Source organism: Rhipicephalus microplus, chromosome 8 (assembly GCF_043290135.1).
Source record: "Rhipicephalus microplus isolate Deutch F79 chromosome 8, USDA_Rmic, whole genome shotgun sequence".
Classification (NCBI taxonomy): Eukaryota; Metazoa; Arthropoda; class Arachnida; order Ixodida; family Ixodidae; genus Rhipicephalus; species Rhipicephalus microplus.
Window position 1 is genome coordinate 128163804 of NC_134707.1, and position 20276 is coordinate 128184079.

The 20276-nt window shown below is 46.1% G+C and overlaps 1 protein-coding gene across 1 annotated transcript; it reads left to right on the forward strand.

Annotated features, from left to right (window-relative positions):
• Positions 1–429: 429 nt before the first annotated feature.
• Positions 430–18568, forward strand: LOC142768373 (uncharacterized). Its single transcript, XM_075870344.1, has 4 exons — positions 430–444; positions 2809–3539; positions 12124–12159; positions 18286–18568. Exons 1-4 carry the CDS (start codon positions 430–432, stop codon positions 18431–18433), a joined length of 930 nt encoding a protein of 309 aa, XP_075726459.1. The 3' UTR covers positions 18434–18568.
• The last annotated feature ends 1708 nt before the right edge of the window (positions 18569–20276 follow it).

The window sequence follows — 20276 nt, forward strand, 5'->3', positions numbered from 1 at the left end:
AAATAAAAGAAGGCTAAAGGCATCATCAGCGATGCCTTTGAGTACGTGTGCAACCTTCTCGGCTTCGGTCCTGGTGTTATCGGCTTTACGGCAGAGGGTCAAGAGATCTTGAATATAGGCCAGGTAAGACTCCTTGGATGGCTGGACACGGTTACCAAGCTTGTTCTTAGCGGTCTGCTTGCACCCGGCAGACTGGCCGAACAATTTGCGCAACTTCGCCTTACAGACGTCCCAGGTGGTGAGCTCTTCCGCGTTGTTGTTGAACGAGGCCTTGGCCGTACCTTTCATTAAAAGATAAGGTTTGCCTGCGTTATGGTTGGGTCCCATCTGTGGTTTTCACTCACGAGCTCGTAGAGCTGAAGCCACTCCTCGACGTCTTCGCAGTCAGTACCTGAAAACTTGCCAGGATCGCGGGGTGGAGTGCTCACAATGACCACATGTGAGGTGGGCGCCGTTGATGCGTGAGGCGTGGCTGTTGGCGCAGCATCCCTGTCGGTAGACATAATAGAAGCGGCAACTTGGCGTCCGCTGCGAAGCTCTGTTGTGCTTTGCTACCCCGCACCTCCACCAAAATGTTATGGGAGGGTACACAAAGAAACGAGGTTACAGCTAAGATATATTTGCGCGACGCCAAGCGTAAGCTGAGATGGCAAACCAGAGCATGCCCCACATCCAAGAATCACGTCGTCTGTCTCGCTGTCTGGCTTGATTCTTCAGGGTGATGTAGTCTCGTAACAATATTTTGACACTTTGCTCCCCGATTAAACTGAAGAGGAGAAATACTAAGCGAACACTTCAAGCGTGCCGGTAACATCTTTGTTCACTTTCTCTCTGATTCACTAAAAACTCTAAGTGACCATGTGCAAGGAGAACACTGGTGGCGATATCTACTCGCCAATATCACAGGAATGCTATTACCACCAACAAGTCTCGAACTAAGATATTAAAATACAGCCTTTTTTGGCACTATTACGATGTCAATAGGTCAATTTCGCTAGCGTTATATTTGTGTTTTTGCGTTTGTATTGTATAAACAATCCTGATTAACTTTGTGTTCATTAGCTTACTGCACTTATTTTGCTTTTCTTCTTCAACGCAATTTATTTTATACGCACTGCTTAGACTCGGTATAAGCAGTATATGTACTATGTGAATAATCACTAGGTAGATGTAAAGCATTTGCATGCGGCTATTCATCAGACGTCAAACGAATAGTTCTTAGAAAGAAAAACTGCAAATGACAGAAGGCTTACTGTACCAGCAAAAGGAATGAACATTGCATTAGCCTAGCTTCTGCCATCCTGCGTAAATGCGGGTTTGCTATTTTTAAGATAGTACGGTAAGATAGCCCCGCCGCGGTGGTCTAGTGGCTAAGGTACTCGGCTGCTGACCCGAAGGGCGCGGGTTCGAATCGCGGCTGCGGCGGCTGCATTTCCGATGGAGGCGGAAATGTTGTTGGCCCGTGTGCTCAGATTTGGGTGCACGTTAAAGAACCCCAGGTGGTCTAAATTTCCGGAGCCCTCCACTACGGCGTCTCTCATAATCATATAGTGGTTTTCGGACGTTAAACCCCACATATCAATCAGTACGGTAAGATATTGTTCATTATCTTACAGTATACACGTGTGCGTTTTATAATTTTATTTTTATATTTAGAATCAATGCGGGTTTTCAGTTTGTTTGCTTGACAGAGGTCACGTGGCTGCGAGGGCAGTAGCAATGTTTTCTGTCATAGGCCTGAAGAGGCCATTGAGTTGCGACTTAGTGTTGTGGCTTTTCCTTCTGTTCTTTTGTTCCGCATTTGTCTGGGAAGTGGTCGCCCAAGAACAGTCACCAACTGACTCAGGTTTCATTTATTCTACACCGATGACATTTTGCAATGTCTGCGGTGCCCCTGCCGCGGTGGTCTAGTGGCTAAGGTCTCGGCTGTTGACCCGCAGGTCGTGGGATCGAATCCCGGCTGCAGCGGCTGCATTTCCGATAATGGTGGAAATTTTGTAGCCCTGTGTGTTCAGATTTGGGAGCATGTTAAAAAACTCCAGGTGGACAAATTTTCTGGAGCCGTCCATTACGGCGTCTCTCATAATCATATGGTGGTTTTGGGACGTTAAACCCCGCATATCAATCAAATCATTGGCTGTGGTGTCTTCTAAAGTCGCCCTTTGGGTCGCGAACGCACCCATAGGTCTCTAATGTATGCGTTCCCCTTGTCTAACCTCCCCAAAATCAGTGCATTCCTTGGTAATTCCTTCTAATTGGTAACTTATCAGTTTAGTATTCACTGGGAAATGTCTACATACAGAAACCGCTAAGTTTAGTAACTTTGACGCTATGGTATAAAAGCGGGTCCTGTCTCTAATATCACTCATAATATGCTAAGAAACGGAAATGCAGCGTCGTTAAGCATTGTGCACGCTACTTATCAATGAATTAAATACGAGAGTGGTACAGCACACACGAACATCAAAGAAAACGGAGGATGCGCTTCATTTTTCTATGGCTGCACCATGTTACACATAATGGCTGCGTGTATCTTTCTTTATTAGGTGATGAAGAGGCCATTGACGTGACTGAGGAATTCAAGTATAAACCTGGAGGGGGAGGAGGGCGCTCATTATCTCCTCTACCAATTACACAGCGCACCATTGTTACTCAGGCGCATACGAAAACGCCAGCTGCCACACCACGAAGAACTCGAACGTCTTCGCGGCCTAGTACTGCTCCGACTACCACACGTTCTAAACCAACTAAGGCGTCAACCACACCACCACGTCCAACTGTCCCGCGTCCCACTCCGAATACACGTAGGTCTACCAGAAGCCCGATTCCCATGACAGCATCTCCGAGGCCAACCACCAACCCATCGACTCTAAAGCCAACTTCCACGCTGAAGCCAACTGCCAAGAGACCGACTCTGAGACCAACTTCTACCACACGGCCATCTACCGCAAGGCCGTCTACCACGCGAAGGACCACACGGCCTACTACAAAGCCAACCTCTACCACACGACGGACTACACGGCTCACTACAAGGACAACTACTACCACACGACGCACCACGCGGACCACTACAAGGACATCGACTCTGAAGCCAACTTCCACGCTGAAGCCGACTGCCAAGAGACCGACTCTGAGACCAACATCTACGACACGGTCATCTACCGCAAGGCCGTCTACCACGCGAAGGACCACACGGCCTACTGCAAAGCCAACCTCTACCACACGACGGACTACACGGCTCACTACAGGAACAACTATTACCACACGACGCACCACGAGGACCACTACAAGGACAACTACTACCACGCGACGGACCACACGGCCGACTACAAGGCCAACTACCACCACACGACGCACCACGCGGACGACTACAAGGCCAACTACCACCACACGACGCACCACGCGGACGACTACAAGGACAACTACCACGCGACGGACCACACGGCCGACTACCAGGCCAACTACTACCACAAAACGGACAACAAGACCGACTACCAGGCCAACTACTACCACAAAACGGACAACACGACCGACTACAAGTAAGTTTGGATTAATTCGTTCACCCCAGGGGTTTATTATTCAGAATTCAAATATCGCTAAGAGAACTCCTATAAGAAGTGGTAGTGCATTCATTTCGAGCTTTCGCGTTCCTGTAACATAGAGTATTTCAGGATGGGGATTTTTTTAAAGGGCTGGCAATAGTACAACAGTTACACTGAGCCACTCAAAGTCAATAAAAGGAAGACAACAACGTGCTGACAATACTATGGCTACGAGCACCAAAACTATATTCTTGAGGACCATAAATGCATGGCGGAAGCTTTAAAATCTTGACGTCCGTCAATGACGCAGCTGCGTTACCTCCAAGAACACGAAGACGAAGGGTGTCTACGGCGATAGTAACAACCACTTACATACCTCTGCATACAATCATAACCAGTTTTCTTTAATATAATGTGCAACAGCTGAAAATATTAGGTGCACGGAAGCCGTCTGTTAAAGGAGCTTCGACACATATTTTTCACTTACTTTTTGTCAATAGAATTGTTATGCTTATTGGTGGTGAAAAAAACGTGTTTTATGAATGGTTCGGTGAACACACAGGACAATTGTGGCACGTTAAGAGCATACAGTTGGAATAAAGTACAAAGAATTGTTGTGGCATCAGTACCGTCGACTGGGTGCACTGGGCATATTGTGGAACTAGTGTGGTTCTGAACATTTTCCTACCAAGTGTGCAAGAAATTCTCACAGCCTAAGGGAACCAAAGTTGACCATTTCACTTTCGAGAACAATTTGTTTGTTCTATTCATCCACTCACAGACGTTGCTTATTCTTTGTGGAGCTCGATGCAGAAAACTCGGGCTTGCAAAATTCAGTTTGACATCCGCCCTGTTTGTGGGGTTTATAAGTTTATAGTTGTCTGTGCCAACAGTGGCAGTGAATTCTTCCAACCACCATGGAGTTCTCAAGATGTTCAAACAGGTAGAACAAAAACCATCCGCCATATAAGGCATCGCTGGAAACGTATCTCATGCGACTTTTGCATGATCTTTTATTGCTGCGGCACTTTAAAGTAAAAGCAGAAAGCTGAATTTAAAATGCATAGACCTAACTAACAGTAAGCACCAGCTTTTAGACAGGACCCAGTGACGGTTAGGCCTGGCTTAACATCGTAGCTCATGTGCATGTCATGGGCACTTCTTGCTTACAGATTAAAGCATCCCTACCAGTACGAATGAATATACAACACTCTTGTGACATCGCTTGACGCAAATGAAACTCCTTTTCTTGTGTATATTTTGCGTAGCGGAAAAAAAACATCGCGATACTCAATATGAGGCCTCGCTGCAAACGTACCTCATGCAACTTATGCATGATAGTCTACAGCTGTGGCACTTTAAGGTAACAGCAGAAAACCGAAGTTAAAATGCATAGACTTAAGGAACAGTTAGCACCAGCTTTTAGACAGGACCGAGTAAGAGTTAGGCCTGGCATACTATCTGGGATGAGTGAAGTGGCCGTGCGTGATGGTGAAGATAGAATTGTGTTTGAAGTGCGCGCTACAGAGACAGTCGAAGAAGACGATGCAGGAAGAAATCAGGGCAGGTGGTGGGGCGAAGATGAAGGAGTCAGGCAGACGTGGTTGGAAGGAAGAAGCAAGGTTGAAGAAGCAGGGCGTGGGAGCAGTGACCCGTCGGGTTGCGCACTCGAGGTCTCAGCAGGCTCCCACCTGGGGCCTTACCAGCCGTCCTTGCAGTTCGGGCCTGGCGTGGGTGAAACGTCGCCAGGACGTTTCCGCCAGGCGAGTCCGGCACCTATGGCAGTGAGCGCCAGCCAGCGTTCGAGATAGGCATGGCAAACGCCATGCGTGCTCCAGGTCAACGACCTCCGCAGTGAGCTGCGTTCTTGGCCGCGGCTGTCATTGGACTTACCAGGCTACCCAAGCGTCGGCCATCCCTTTCCAGCGTTGAGTTTGCCGCCGGGACTTGACCACCACCTTCCTCTCCGGTGAACTCTTTCTGTTTTTATGCCCTTGTGACCTGCACACCAGCATTCCAAGCACGTTATATTTTTGCCTTTACTTCATTTATTATTAGACCTTTCATGTTATTTGTAAATACATTTTTTGTGTGACTGCATAAACGGCCTCGTTACTGTCCGATGACGATTGAGTCATCGTAGGTTTCCGTACAGAAACACGAGCGTCTCGTCTAGAGCTTTGTCTCTCTATACAGCTCGTTACATTGGCGTCCAAGGCGACAGGACGAAGCCGTTTATTGCATTATTAGTTACTGTTTCCTGGTTACATTTTGCTAGAAAAAAAGACAGATCAATGATGAGTTCGGAATTAACGGCACTGGCGTTGCGCATGGGGCTAGAGGGAGCTGAGTTAAGGGCGTGGGTAGAAGAACGGGAGGCTCGAGCTCGAGAAGAGAGGGCTGCAGAACGTGAAGCAAAGAAAGAGAAGATGGAGCAGATGGAGGTAGAACGGCGACTTCAGGAGGAATACCATGAAGACTATACAGTTGCGTCTTCAACTCGCTCAGTCTGAAGGCGTTAGAGAGTCAGTGGTGGCTGACCAAGGCCGACCAGTTCGAGCATCTCCTACCATTAATCCTCACAATTTCATGCCAGGGTTTAGCGAGAACCACGACGACTTAGACGCATACCTAAAAAGGTTTGAGAATGTTGCTACTGGTCAAGAATGGCCAAAAGACAAGTGGGCCATGGCCCTAAGTTTGTGTTTGAGCGGGGAGGCTCTCAAGGTCTTTGGTCTTCTGTCGCCAGAAGAGGCTCTCGATTAGAACAAAACCAAGTTGGCGCTACTGCAACGATTTCGTTTCACGGTGGAGGGCTACCGTGTAAAATTGCGACACAGCAAGCCACAAGATGGTGAAATGGGCTGGCAGTACGCAACAAGGCTAACAAGCTTCTTCGACAGATGGGTTGAGATGTCGAAAACGGAAAAGGAATAGTCATCAGTTCGGAATCTCAAAGTACGGAGCAATTTATAAACAACTGTCATGATAAGGTGGCGCTATTTTTGCGAGAGAAAAACTGCCGTAAGCTTGAAGAGATGGCGGAAGCAGCCGACAATTTTTTAGAAGCTCAGCGACAGTCAATTTTGCTTGTTTTTCGTGACAAAGGGGAGAACACTCCTGCAGGAAAAGGCGGTAATTCAACTTCATCTCGATGTTTTGTGTGTGACAAGACCGGTCACAGAGCTGCAGAATGCCGCGCTCGGACAGGGCAACCATACTGTGGTTATTGTCGTAAAACTGGGCACGACACCCAAGCGTGTACCAAGATACCCAGCACTACCCGGAAAGCCTCATGTATATGGTCGCAAACGGAGAACCTTAACGAAGTCGACCAGGTGGAGGACGAAAAAAGCGAAGAGAGTATGGCTAGTGCAGTGAATACCGAACCAAGGGTGACGAAGCATCAGATGCCCGTGTTGCAGGGCGTGATATTCGGCAAGACTGCCTCAGTTATACGGGACACAGGAAGTAATACGATGGTTGTGCGGCGTTCCCTCGTGCCAGACGGAGCACTTACGGGAACCACGGCAACATTGTTCTTGGCGGATGGAAGTAGAATTAAGGTTCTATAGGCAAAGGTGGAAATTTTTTCACCATACTTTTTAGGCGTATGCATCGTAAAATGCATGATTTCCCCGTTATACGACATTATCGTGGGAAATGTGCCCGGATCACGTCAGGCTCACGACCCTGATACAACATGGAAAGAGAAGCTTACTGTACCGAAATTAGAAACGGACAGCGTAGCACGTAAACGATACAAGGAGGAAAGTCATCACTTGAACCACTTGCTGAGCGGCATCAAGAGCACAAGGTCTAAGCCGGATTCAGCCACACTCTAGGTCGACAGTTTCAAAATGACCAGAAAGGATCTCGAAACTGCGCAAGCACAAAACAAGACCTTGGATACTTGCAGAAACAAAGTCTGACAAGTATATTATGGAAGGGGATCAACCCATTATTCGTTTACCATAGAAAGGGGGATAGTCTACTGCCATTACCGGTTATCCTCTGGCAAAATGATAAAACAGGTGGTAGTTCCCTGCAAATTGCGCAGCTACGTGCTTGAGATGGCGCACAAAAGTCTGATATCAGGACATCAAGGTACCAAAAGAACCGTTAATCGGGTACTAGGATCGTTCTATTGGCCTGGAGTACAGGAAAAAGCTTAAAGATATGTTCGATCTTGTGATATGTGCCAAAGAACGTACCCGAAAAGCAAAGTAGGCGAAGCACCACTTGGCCAAATGCCGTTGATGGAGACACCATTCGAGCTAGTGGCAGTTGACATTATCGGACCCTTGAAACCAGTCTCTAACAAGGGTAACCGATACATACTGACAATGGTTGACTTTGCGACACGTTATCCGGACGCGGTGGCCCTGCCCGCGATTGATTCGGCGACTGTGACAGAGGGCCTGTTGGAAATGTTTTCACGCACTGGATTTCCCCGTGAGATTCTGTGCGATCAGGCCTCTTGCTTCACGTCCGAATTGATGAGAGAAGTCACCGCATTGTTATCCATCAAACATCTAAGTTCGACACCCTACCACCCTATATGCAACGGGATGGTTGAACGGTTTAATGGCACGCTGAAACAGATGCTGCGAAAACTATGTCAAGAGGATCCAAAATCTTGGGATTGGCTGCTCGCGCCACTTCTTTTTGCATACCGAGAGGTACCCCAAACGAGCATGGGATTCTCGCCGTTTGAACTTATCTATGAGAGATACGTTAGAGGCCCTCTCAGTATATTGAAGGAGATATGGACGGGAGAACACATCAGTGATGAAGTAAAAACAACGTATGGCTACGTCTGGGATCTTCGAGATCGTCTTGGAAAGACGTTGCAATTAGACCATGAGAACTTGTCACAAGCGAGGAAAACTCAAAAGCAGTACTATGCTCGGAGAAGCAAGAACCGTCGGTTAGATGTGGGAGATCTTGCTTTGATATTACTCCCTACCACAGAGAACAAGTTATTGATGCAATGGAAAGGACCTTTTCGAGCCGTTGGAAAGAAAGATAACCACGACTATTTATTGGACCTGGGACATGGCAACAAACTCTTCCACATAAATATGCTGAAGTGCTATGAAAATCGCCAGCCGAGGACAACCCCTCAAACAGCGTCTTTCGTGGTTATGGAACAGGACGAAACAGACACGCCAATACCAGTCTGCAAGACTACCCGAAGCTTTGGCGTCGAAACAATTCCTATAACCGAAGGACTGGAAGAAGAGAACCGTGTTGCGCTTGAAAAGATTCTAGCTGCTTATGACGATGTCTTTTCCGACATCCCCGGAAATACAAACATTTTGAAGTGCCGTCTTCAGTTGACAACATCTGAACCTATTAACACTCCACAGTACCCTTTGCCGATAGCAATGAAGGAAGTCGTCGAGAAGAAAGTTCAAGACATGCTGAAGCTTGGCGTCATTGTGAGATCGAATTCTCTTTATAATTCACCACTGGTTCTCGTCAAAAAAGCCGGATAACACTTATCGTACGTGTGTGAACTTTCGGCGTATCAATGAGATTCTAATCTCCGATGCCGAACCCATACCACGAACGGACCTAATGTTCACCAAGGTCGGCACCAAGAGATATTTTTCTAAGTTCGATCTGACGGAAGGCTATTGGTAAGTCCCACTCAATCGGGCTTCAGGACCAGTCACTGCCTTCTCGACGCAGTCTAGACATTACCAATTCATATATATGCCTTTCGGCATCAAGACGGCTTCCGCAGTGTTCACGAGATTAATGAGGACTCTTCTTCAGGGTGTGGAAAACGTAGTCCATTACATTGACAATGTTCTCGTAGCTACAGCGACCTGGGAGGAGCACTTAGAGACTTTACAGGACTTGTTGCAGCGAGTCCGTGAAACAGGACTAACCATCAAGCCTCAGAAATGTGAAATCGCCGTGGAATCCATCATCTTCTTTGGTCATCGGTTCGGAGGCGGAACTATTCAACCAGTAGAAAGTACAGTGGCGAAGATTGCTAACGCAACTCGACCCGAGACCAAGAGGCAGCTACGATTGTTCCGGGGATTAGCAGGATACTACCGCGATTTCATACCCCGATATGCCGAAAAGGCCCAGCCTTTAACGCAATTAACCAAGAAAAGGGAAAAGAACAAGATCTGCTGGAACCAAGAAAGAGAAGCGGCTTTTGAGACACTGAAGCAAACCCTCTCATCAGGACCAATAGTACGAGCCCCTGATCCGAAACGCACATTCGTACTGCGTTCGGACGCGTCTGACACCTGTATTGGGGCAGTTCTCATGCAGGACCACGATGGAGTGTTACATCCAGTGTCATACGCCAGCCTACAGCTATTGCCGCGAGAACAGAATTACTCCACCATAGAACTAGAATGTCTGGCACTAGTGTGGGCAATAGAAAAGTTTCACATCTTTGTGTACGGAACGCAGTTTGTTGTGCAAACTGATCAACAACATTACAATATCTAGCTAAGGCCAAATACCTGAACAACAGAGTACTGAGATGGAGTCTGGCATAACAAGAGTATTCTTTTGTTATTCAACTTATAAGAGGCTCAGATAATTCAGGTGCCGATTTCATGAGTAGGCTGTAACCTAAGCTTTCACGGAATTGTATTGCAACTGGTTTACTGTTTCTCTACAATGTATATTTCTGAACCACGTGGTTTAGTCACCAGAAGAAAACAGTCATCGCGCCATGGCTGACTACATGTTTTTTTCTTGTTTTTTTATGTGTGAGGGTGTGTGAACATTTATTGTGGACATATATCACCTCTATTCACTGGTGCAGTGCAGTGGTCTTGTGCGGACACGTGGTGATTGCGACTAAGACGTGGCTAGAAAGTTTTTTTTAGAAAAAACTTTCAAGCAACGTTTTTTTTAGAAAAAAACTTTTTTTAGAAAAAAAGTTTTTGCTAGAAAAAAAACTTTTTCGTGGGGCTTGTGTGATGAGTGAAGTGGCCGTGCGTGATCGTGAAGATAGAATTGTGTTTGAAGTGCGCGCCACAGAGACAGTCGAAGAAGACGACGCAGGAAGAAATCAGGGCAGGTGGTGGGGCGAAGAAGAAGAAGTGAGGCAGACGTGGCTGGAAATAAGAAGCAAGGTTGAAGAACGAGGGCGTGGGAGCAGTGACCCGTCGGGTTGTAGACTCGAGGTCTCAGCAGGCTCCCACCTGGGGCCATATCAGCCGTCCTTGCAGTTCGGGCCTAGCGTCGGCGAAACGTCACCAGGACGTTTGCGCCAGGCGAGTCCGGCACCTACGGCAGCGAGCGCCAGCCAGCGTTCGAGATAGGCATGGCAAACGCCATGCGTGTTCCAGGTCAACGACCTCCGCAGTGATCCGCGTTCTGGGCCGCGGCTGTCATTGGGCTTACCAGGCTACCCAAGCGTCGGCCGTCCCTTCCCAGCGTTGAGTTTGCCGCCGGGACTTCACCACCGCCTTCCTCTCCGGTGAACTCTTTCCGTTTTTATGCCCTTGTGACCCTCACACCAGCATTCCAAGCACGTTATATTTTTGGCCTTACTTCATTTATTATTAGACCTTTCATGTCTTTTGTAAATACATTTATTTTGTGTGACTGCATAAACGGCCTCGTTACTGCCCGATGACGATTGAGTCATCACAGGTTTCCGTACAGAAACACGAGCGTCTCGTCTAGAGCTTTGCCTCTCTATACAGCTCGTTACACCATCTTAGCTCATGTGCGTGTTGTCGGCACTTCTTGCTTACAGATTAAAGCATCCCTACCAGTAGGATTGAATATACAACACTGTTGTGGCATCGCTTGAAGCAAATGAAACTCCTTTTCTTGTGTATATTAGGCGTAGCGAAAAAAAAAACATCGCGATGCTCAATGAGTTGCCCACGCATATTGAATGAATGAAGGTAAAGTGAAAGGCAAAGCATCTGTTCAAGCATAGCAAAGAGCGAGGAGGGTTTATAATAGCGTTTGGTGCAGTAGCGTGCTCTGCATGGGCACAAAGAGTACAAAAGCTACACAACACTCGCAGCACTCGCTACTAAATTTATTTCAGCAAAAAACACTTCATGCATAAGTAAAACTTTTTCGGTTACCTGGCTATATCAAGCATATCAAGCTTGGTTTATCAAGGCTGTATCAAGAGAGTGTATGTTCCCATGCACCTCTGAGCGACACTGAAATGAATGAACACAGTGTCGTTTATAGATGCATGCCGTCCGTCATGCTAGAATAAGGGTTACATTGGCTTGCAACAGAAGCCAGGTAACGAGTACAAAGAAGAAAAAAAGATCCTGTCGGTTCCAGGCGAGACCTTGCGTTAGTAGCCTTCCATGAGAGCCGCTCTGTAGGTTTCAGCGCACTCATTGAAACAAGACCGAGGCTGAAAGCATCGGACAACTACTGCTAGCTGCTGTGGTACACATATTTGAAAACTCATTTACAACAACCAATTTGTGTGATAATGAACACCCATACTGAGATAATTCAACGAGGGCATAGAAATTGTTGCAGGAGCACTTAATTATAGCAGAAAAAGCATTTTTGCTGCAAGTATCTAAATATCCATTTATTCCTTTTTCGTTCACAGCAACCCAGGGTACCACCACACCAGCACCAGTTCCAGGTAAATCAGCGCCGTCACTATCAAATTTTTTAAATTTATGGTAACTCTCATTATTAGAAACGACTGCCTAAATAACCTAAAAATTTTTAAATATACTTCTCTCATCTGATTCGCATGTTTTACCTAAGAATTACAAATATTTTCCACTCTGAATCTCCCCACTCCCAACTGATGGAAAAGAACAGTTTTAAGCAGAGTCACAGTCTACAGGAAAGGCGCCAATGAAATGAGGAAATAGTATCGAGAGGAATATAGGCCCGGCACGCTTCCACTGCGCCACCCTGCTGCACTAGTATCGAGAGGAACACGTAGTCCAGGAATCAATGGAAAATTTCCGCACAGGGGTGCTGCTGAATTGTGTGATTCGACAAGTGGGATTGTCTGCGTGTCGTTGCGCGTGCGTGCGTATAGCTCACACACTCGATCCCAAACCTAAAATTGGTAGAGGCCGGGCACCTAAGTTGAAAAAAAAAGGTATCAGCTATTTGTTTCCCTTATCCTCACTGCAGCATCACTCCATTCGATCAGCTTGATTTGCTGTGCTGTGCTGTGGAAAGGTGTCCTAGGCTTTGCCATATCCTCTTCCTATTTTCCACCTTCCCTCCTAAACATACCTTCCAATCTTTTTTATGCATTATAATGAAAGGAAATGATAATGTTAGCTTTTAATTTAACATGCATGTGTTTCACCTGGTCCAACAAGGCTTCGGTGACATCGTCACGGAAACAACGACGTAAAAATACAGACGGTCACAAGACCAGTTTGCACCAGTGGTAGTCGAACCCACGACCTCTCGGTGCCGGACACGCTATTCACTGCAACGGTCACATGCCTCGCACTAAACGCGCGTTTTATATTTACCATTGTCCTTTCACAGTGCCATTGGAAAAATGGAGCGTTGCAGCATCACCGTAAAATTCACAATTATTTCTTCAAGTACGTCGTTCCTACGCATTCATCCTATTGGGCGCGTTTCAAAAAAAGTGCGAGTTTACGAGTTCGTTGACACACCGCCAAAGGGCGACCTTACCAAAGCATCGGCGTGCCTCATAGCATCTGCAAGGCACATGCTGTGCCCGGGTGGAGCTCCGCGCTCCTTACTTACGCTCTCTCCGCGAAATGGCCTGGCTGGCCAACAGGGACGACGAAACGCGCGTAGGATTTCCCTCTATCGTGCAGTGGCTCCGTGTTCCCAACTGGGGCTGTAGAAAGTGCGTTTTCTGCTTTTCTCAATTAGTATTTTTCGCTTTCACTGTTTACTTCAATTAACCCAGGCATCCATGACCATGAGGGCATGCCTATCATCAATCAATCATTATTCATGGACGTCAGTCGTCATGACGGTGATGTAACATTAGGCGTGAGCTAGAATTCACTCATGGTAAACGTTGATTCAGCTGTCAAACACCAACAGACACTGAATGAGCTCTCGATATCAATATGTAGTTAACAATTAACCACTTCTGTAAAGAGACATTTTAAAAAATTTGTCTTGTTCAGAGATTACTCCCTGAAACCATTGCTTGTCGTTTACCTCTAAAGGGGCGGCTTCGGCTTCTCTGGATAAATTGCGCAGCATTTCTAAGTGATGCTGCCGCGTCTCGGTGGGAAATCACTCCTGCTCATCAGTAACTTGCGGTCCTCCCTTTTCCTAATAAAAAAAATAGGTTATCGTTCTTGTTTTATTTTATTTCATTTATTTACAGATACTGCAAAAACCTTTCGGTGATTTCGCAGTGTGGTACCGGAAGTAGTCTTGAGCAAAAAATGACAAGTACTTGGGTATATAATACATACAGGTGGTACAGTTTGTATAGGGCAGATAAGGGAATATTCTGATGCGTATGATTCAGCAATTAACCATGCGTTAGAAACAATGGTTAATCGTTTAGAAGAAGGTTCGGCATCCGCATCGTCAATTATGAGTGAAAAATAATCTTTTGCATAAGTGAAATATTGATAAAAATACGAATAGAATAAATAATAAAATGCCTTGGGTGTGAGTGGGGATCGAACCTAGATGGTTTGGGTCCAAGTGGGTATTTAACCCGGGACGCTTGCATGGAAACCGGGTGTTCTACCACAGAGCCACGCACCTGGTGATAATTACTGTGAAAATTACTTTCTATGCGTGGGAATGCATTTAAAGTAATTTTCATGCTTTTTAAACACACGCGTTTGTATACATGCTTCAGAGTACATGAATTCTTGCAGTAATAACGCGTGGTACAACCATACAGTATCATCAGTCCTCAGACCATGTGATTATCATAACTACTTTGTGGTTGAAAGACGGTCACCTATTACAAAAGTCAAGCTCTTTAGTTTGCCTACTTCCTTAAGTCAACGTAGTCGGTGCATAGCAAGTCGGAAAAAAATTCGCAGACTAATTGTTTGAAGTACGCATTAGGAATAGGATATCGCTTTCGCGTTCAACTCCAACGGAGAAGCTTAGAGGTCCTGAATTGTTTGGTTCTCCTTAACCTCCCTTTCATCTCCAATGTCTGTCTAACCACACTTCACATGATTTACAATGCACCCGGTTCACTTTGTAGAATTTGAGAAGTGTTTTATGGCTACCGGATACGGCGTTACGTGGAGCTTCAGCAGCTCCACGGCTGAAAAATGAAGAGTACATTTTACACGCATCGTTTTTAGGGGCGAGACACCTTACAGGGGTCCTGGAACATTCACAACTGGCGATTTAATCGATTCACTGCCCGACAAATTTGCCACAGCGAAACGTTTTAAAATCCGTCCAGAACGAGTGGATTTGTCGAGCACTACAATAGGAGATTTGTCTAATCCACAAGTGCGCTTCTATGTTACAAGCCTGCCTTAATACTAATTCCAGCTAGCCTATTATTATAAGAAAAGTATTCGAGCACACTTTGCTTGCGCTATGACGTGGAAAAAGTTTACTAGGCTGCTTTGATATGGACGCGCATAGCAGACAAGCTGGACCACCTGCCTCGTTTCTACTTGAATCACCACTGGAGGCGCCATCACATATTGCAAGCTCCCTGCTGAAAGCTAGGCAAGAAACATAGAGGTGGGATGAAAGGAAAATATGTCGCGCGCGCCTCGTAACCTGTTGGAGTGCGATCGCGCATTCACGCGTTGACAAGTCGCCGCTTCTTGCAGCGGCCGCAGTAACGACTGAGCCCACCATGATCAAAACAGCCAATGGCGGATACAATGACTGTGCTGGAGATTTTTGAGCTTGTAGCGTCATTTTTCAAGATAAGAAAATGCTATGTTTGGCTGACCTTGATAATTTATTGTGGCAGGGTCCCTTTAGGACCGCATATTATCCCTCTATCCAAAAAATACCGCCCGGAGTCTACAGAATATGTATGCACCGATATATCCGTGAAAACAAAAAGCATAACTAATGGCTGTGGCCCAGAACCATCACAACAGAAGGCCACAGCACCAGGAAAACATCGACTTATAGCCACCGATAAATTGAAATTTGTGGACGAACAAAACGGTAAAAACAAAATAAATCACCGTTAACCAAAATATGAAGGGATCTCATGATCGGATATACATTGCTTCTCCCCATTATCAAGGTTCACATCGGCGATGTGCGTAGATTTTTTTCTACGTCGAGAAGGTCAAATAGAAGATGAGTGCCTTCATGATGAAGCTTAGTGTGTGACTTTCACGCTGCAAGTGCAGCGATGAGGAAACACTTGGAGCACGCAATTTGCTCCTAGCCTGCTGTGGCTGCTGAACGACATGTGATGGTGAGCCGCTATCACCTGCTCAGAAATCCTGGCAAAAAATCGCTGATGACTTCCTTTTTCCAGTACGGTCGAAGATACCGGCACTGGGCGCATTCCTCGAGTTTGCGGTTCCCGCATGCAGAACTCGCCACCCTGTGGCCGCGAGATTTGCCTTCGTGCTGTCGTCATAGAAATCACTACTTTCTATCTGCCTTAGAAATCTCTACTTCTTATCTTCTTCTCTTTCTAGAATTTTTACTTCATTATCTCAATCCCAAAAGGCATTGAGTCATGCTACTACGACGGAAGACGCAAAATAGTAATCTTTGTACAATTTTTCTATTTCTCTCGACACCAATTCGTTGCGTACTTGCCATACCAATATATTCAAAACTGTTCTTGAAGTTTCATAGCTATTATCTGCAAAATGTTCACCTTTTTACAAGATAGAAAATCTATGCACGTAAACTGTACTCGGTAGTGAAAATTTCAACTATGCACAGCTTGAGCTCATCGACGTACTGAACTTATGCAACAAAATGATCCTTGACTGCTTTGCTACATCAACATGTAGCCGCAATGTCAGTTTATCATAATCTCACAAGTTGTCCTGCATTGCAAGCAAGGACCGCTTTAAGAAAGTGCTTCCTCAAGTACAAAGGGATCATTATGACCATATTAAAACTTAACACAAACTGATTATATGATGTAGAGGTACACTCAGCATTTACTGAACAGATAAAATCTAAATATTGTCCACATATTACACTTGAAGAGAATGGTACGGAAAATGACAAGATGCCAATAGTGATGAATGCTGGAAGACCAGCCACCGTTATTTGGCCTATACCTAGAGTATGCGAGGCAGTAATGCGCGCAGCTTTCTACTTCACCACCCATCATTCTAACTTACTGCCTATCAGCCATCTATAAACACCCAACCATTTCAGTTTTACCCTTTCGAAGTGCACACATCCGCATACAATCAATGGGAACTTTGTGCACAACGACAGTTAGCCATGCCTACCGCCACTTATTTCGCGAAGAACATTGCTAGCAAGTGATCGTGTGGTTTTCACTAATGGCAAACGCGAGGACAGCGGAGAAAACAAGCACGTGCTAGTGTTTTTATGCCATAATGGCATGCCTCGTCGCAGTGGTCTAGTGGCTATGGTACTCGGCTGCTGACCCGCAGGTCGCGGGATCGAATCCCGGCTGCGGCGGCTGCATTTCCGATGGAGGCTGAAATGTTGTAGGCTTGTGTTCTCAGATTTGGGTGCACATTAAAGAACCCCAGGTGGTCTAAATTTCCGGAGCCCTCCACTACGGCGTCTCTCTTAATCATATAGTGGTTTTGGGACGTTAAACTCCACAAATGAATCATCAATCAAATCAAATCAATGTCATTATGGCATAGTATAGAGGCCATAAATGACCAGAAACGATATACAGAGCTGTGTCGATGGGCCTCTTTTTACAAAGAGGAGGGTTTCCTCCTCTCTGGGCATGAGAGTATGAACCCCAACGTCACAGCCTCGGCAGTGCACTTCTTGGTGGTGACTTGTGCTAACAACAGTCCAGAGAGGACTATGGCGGCTCCCAGAACGTTTTGAGTAAAAATGCCTATAGGCACCGTGCAGTTGAGGTTTCCCATCCGACTACAGCGCCAGAGCGTAAATCCTAGAAAAATAGGAACGCTATGTGCACGTCTCCCTCTCTGCATGAGTTTTTGGATAGAGGGCGGGTTACACGCGAGACGCGTGCGCGCGTATTTTTTCTGCGAGCGCTAGCGGCCAATCTCATCGGACCCAAGAAAGAGCAGTGCGAGCAACGCAACTCCCCCAGGTACGGTGCCAATACGAGAAACTTGAAAAGTGTAATTTTATAAACGTAATGCCTCCCGCGTCTGTTCTGACTCCACGCCACGGGCGAAAATACCACCGCAAGAAGCTCGTGTGGCCAACCCTGCCAGTCTCGCATGGTGAGCGTGTTGAACTGGGCCTACTCAATTTGCTGAAGATGACATGCCCGTAGGTACAGATGAGTCCATTTCTAAAAGGAACAGCTGCTTGCACAAAATTCTCAATTCTCGCACTCTTTCAGAAGTATAGTGACTTAGAATTGCATAACACTACTGGTGGTTTACAGCTCTGTCTTCTCTTGACACACTAGTGACGTTCATGAACAATGTTTTTGATTCGCTTGCTGTTAGAGGGCCAGCCATGTTGACGGTGTTCGTTCGAGTTTCCCTTTTAACAGTGAACTGTACTGTACATATCCGTCAGTTTGTATTCGAAAAGCCACGAGAAAATGTGCACGCCGCACCCTCCATTCTCCAGTATACATTTGTATTCGAGCTTGCGGGATATGAATTATGTTTTTTTTTCTCTGCAGTTGCCCCGGCTATGCCCCCCTCTTCCTACGTGTGCACGGTCAGCCACCCGCACCGCATTACGTTGAATATATGGTGGAGGTACCAACCTCCAGACGGCATATGCGACTTCCTTTTCTACGATTCTTTCTACAAAGACGGCAACAATAATTTTCTCAATGCTTCCAGTTGGAGCTGGGAATTCCGAGGTTTCCTCGAGCGGTATCACCGCTACAGACGGACTCAACTTGGTGTATCCTTTCATCCCGAGTGAGTGAACATTTACGAAATATTCACCGCCTTGGATGTTCTGACAGACTTAGTCCGCACGAACAAAATAACGCAACGTTTTGTTTTACATATCACGAATATCTTAGCAAAGACCAAACAGACACTACCAACTAATCTGCATTCCCTACCTACCTACCTACCTACCCACCTACCTACCTACCCACCTGCCTACCTGCCCACCTGCCTACCTACCCACCTGCCTACCTACCCACCCACCCACCCGCTCTTAACGCGATGTGTTAACGAGCTGGTTTCGCAGAAATTCCAGTGTTGGCGTCGGCGTCGTTGTTTGTGAGCAAAACTTCATCTTGTGACTAAAAAGTGCAGAACGATGCAACTAAAATAAATGTAAAAAGTTCTTGATCACAGTGGGGACCGAACAAGAGTCATTCGGGCCCGAGTGGGGATCGAACAAAGGTCGTTGGCGTGCGAAGCCGATGTTCTACCACACAGCGACGTCTCAACTTGGGAATACAGTGAAAAGATTTTTATCTGCTGGGAAATTCAGTGCAAGTATCTTCCTTGCTTTACACACACACACATCGTCTACGCATGATTAACAATGCAACATCAGATATTGCATTATTATTGCAAGGTATTACCACCAATTGCCAGGCGGTCGTCACAACATGCGATTATCCTCATTACTTCGGGGTTTGAAGCCGTTCACCCACTACTAAAGGTAATGTGCCTCTTCCCTCAAGGCCACGTAGCGGGGACATAACAAGTTCTCACTGGTACGTACTCAGAATAAAGGTACGCACTAAGAATAAAAATTATGGGTCTGAGTGAGTATAGAACCCAGGCCGTATGCGTGTCAAGCAAATGTTATACCACTCGCCCAAATCTCTGCTTGAAAACGCCGAGCAAATGACTTGCTCTGCCCGCAAGAGCCACCTTTTATGCGCGACACAGAATGAAGACACATGCGCATTTATGAACGTGCATCGCTATCGCATTGAAATCTTTAAGGTTTCCCCATTTTTTTACCTACGTACCTACCTCGTCACCCCAGTTACTCAGCAATGCAATGTCATACGAGGAGTGCAGGTTACAAAGGTACTCTCCATCATCTTTTACTCCTAACCCTTCCCATCTAGATCTCTCACAACCTCCTGTAAGCTTGCGGTAAATAGCATTGGGGAGATTGTATCCCCTCTTCTTACACTCTTCTTTATTGCTATTCTGTCGCTCTCTTCATGATGCAGTATGCGGCAGTTTGTTTATTTATTATTTATTTACAGGTACCTCAAAGACCCCAATGAGTGGGGTTTTACATGAGGGGTGATGAAGCACGTAAATTACACAACTGATCAACAAACACAAAAAAAGAAAACAAAAAAAAGAAAACAAAAACTGCACGAGCATATCACGAAAGGGTATCAAGCACGCTCTGTTAATAAAAAGCATACAATTCCAACCAACGAAGCATACCAACGAAGCATAAAAAGCATACAATGCCAACCAGCGAAGCAGATAACACCACTAAGGATAATCGCATACTTGACACAAAGATAATCAGTTCAGAAGTTTTTCAACGGCAGCTTTGAAAAGAGTAGGGTTTGTTTTGGTGACGACACTTTCAGGAAGGCTGTTCCATTCGGTGGCTGTCAGAACAGGAAATGAATTTAGATAGGCGGTCGTGCGTGCACGAGGTGGGTATACTGCTTTTGGGTGGTTGAGGCGATTCGATGGGTGGTGAGCAGTTTTTATGTGGAGGCTT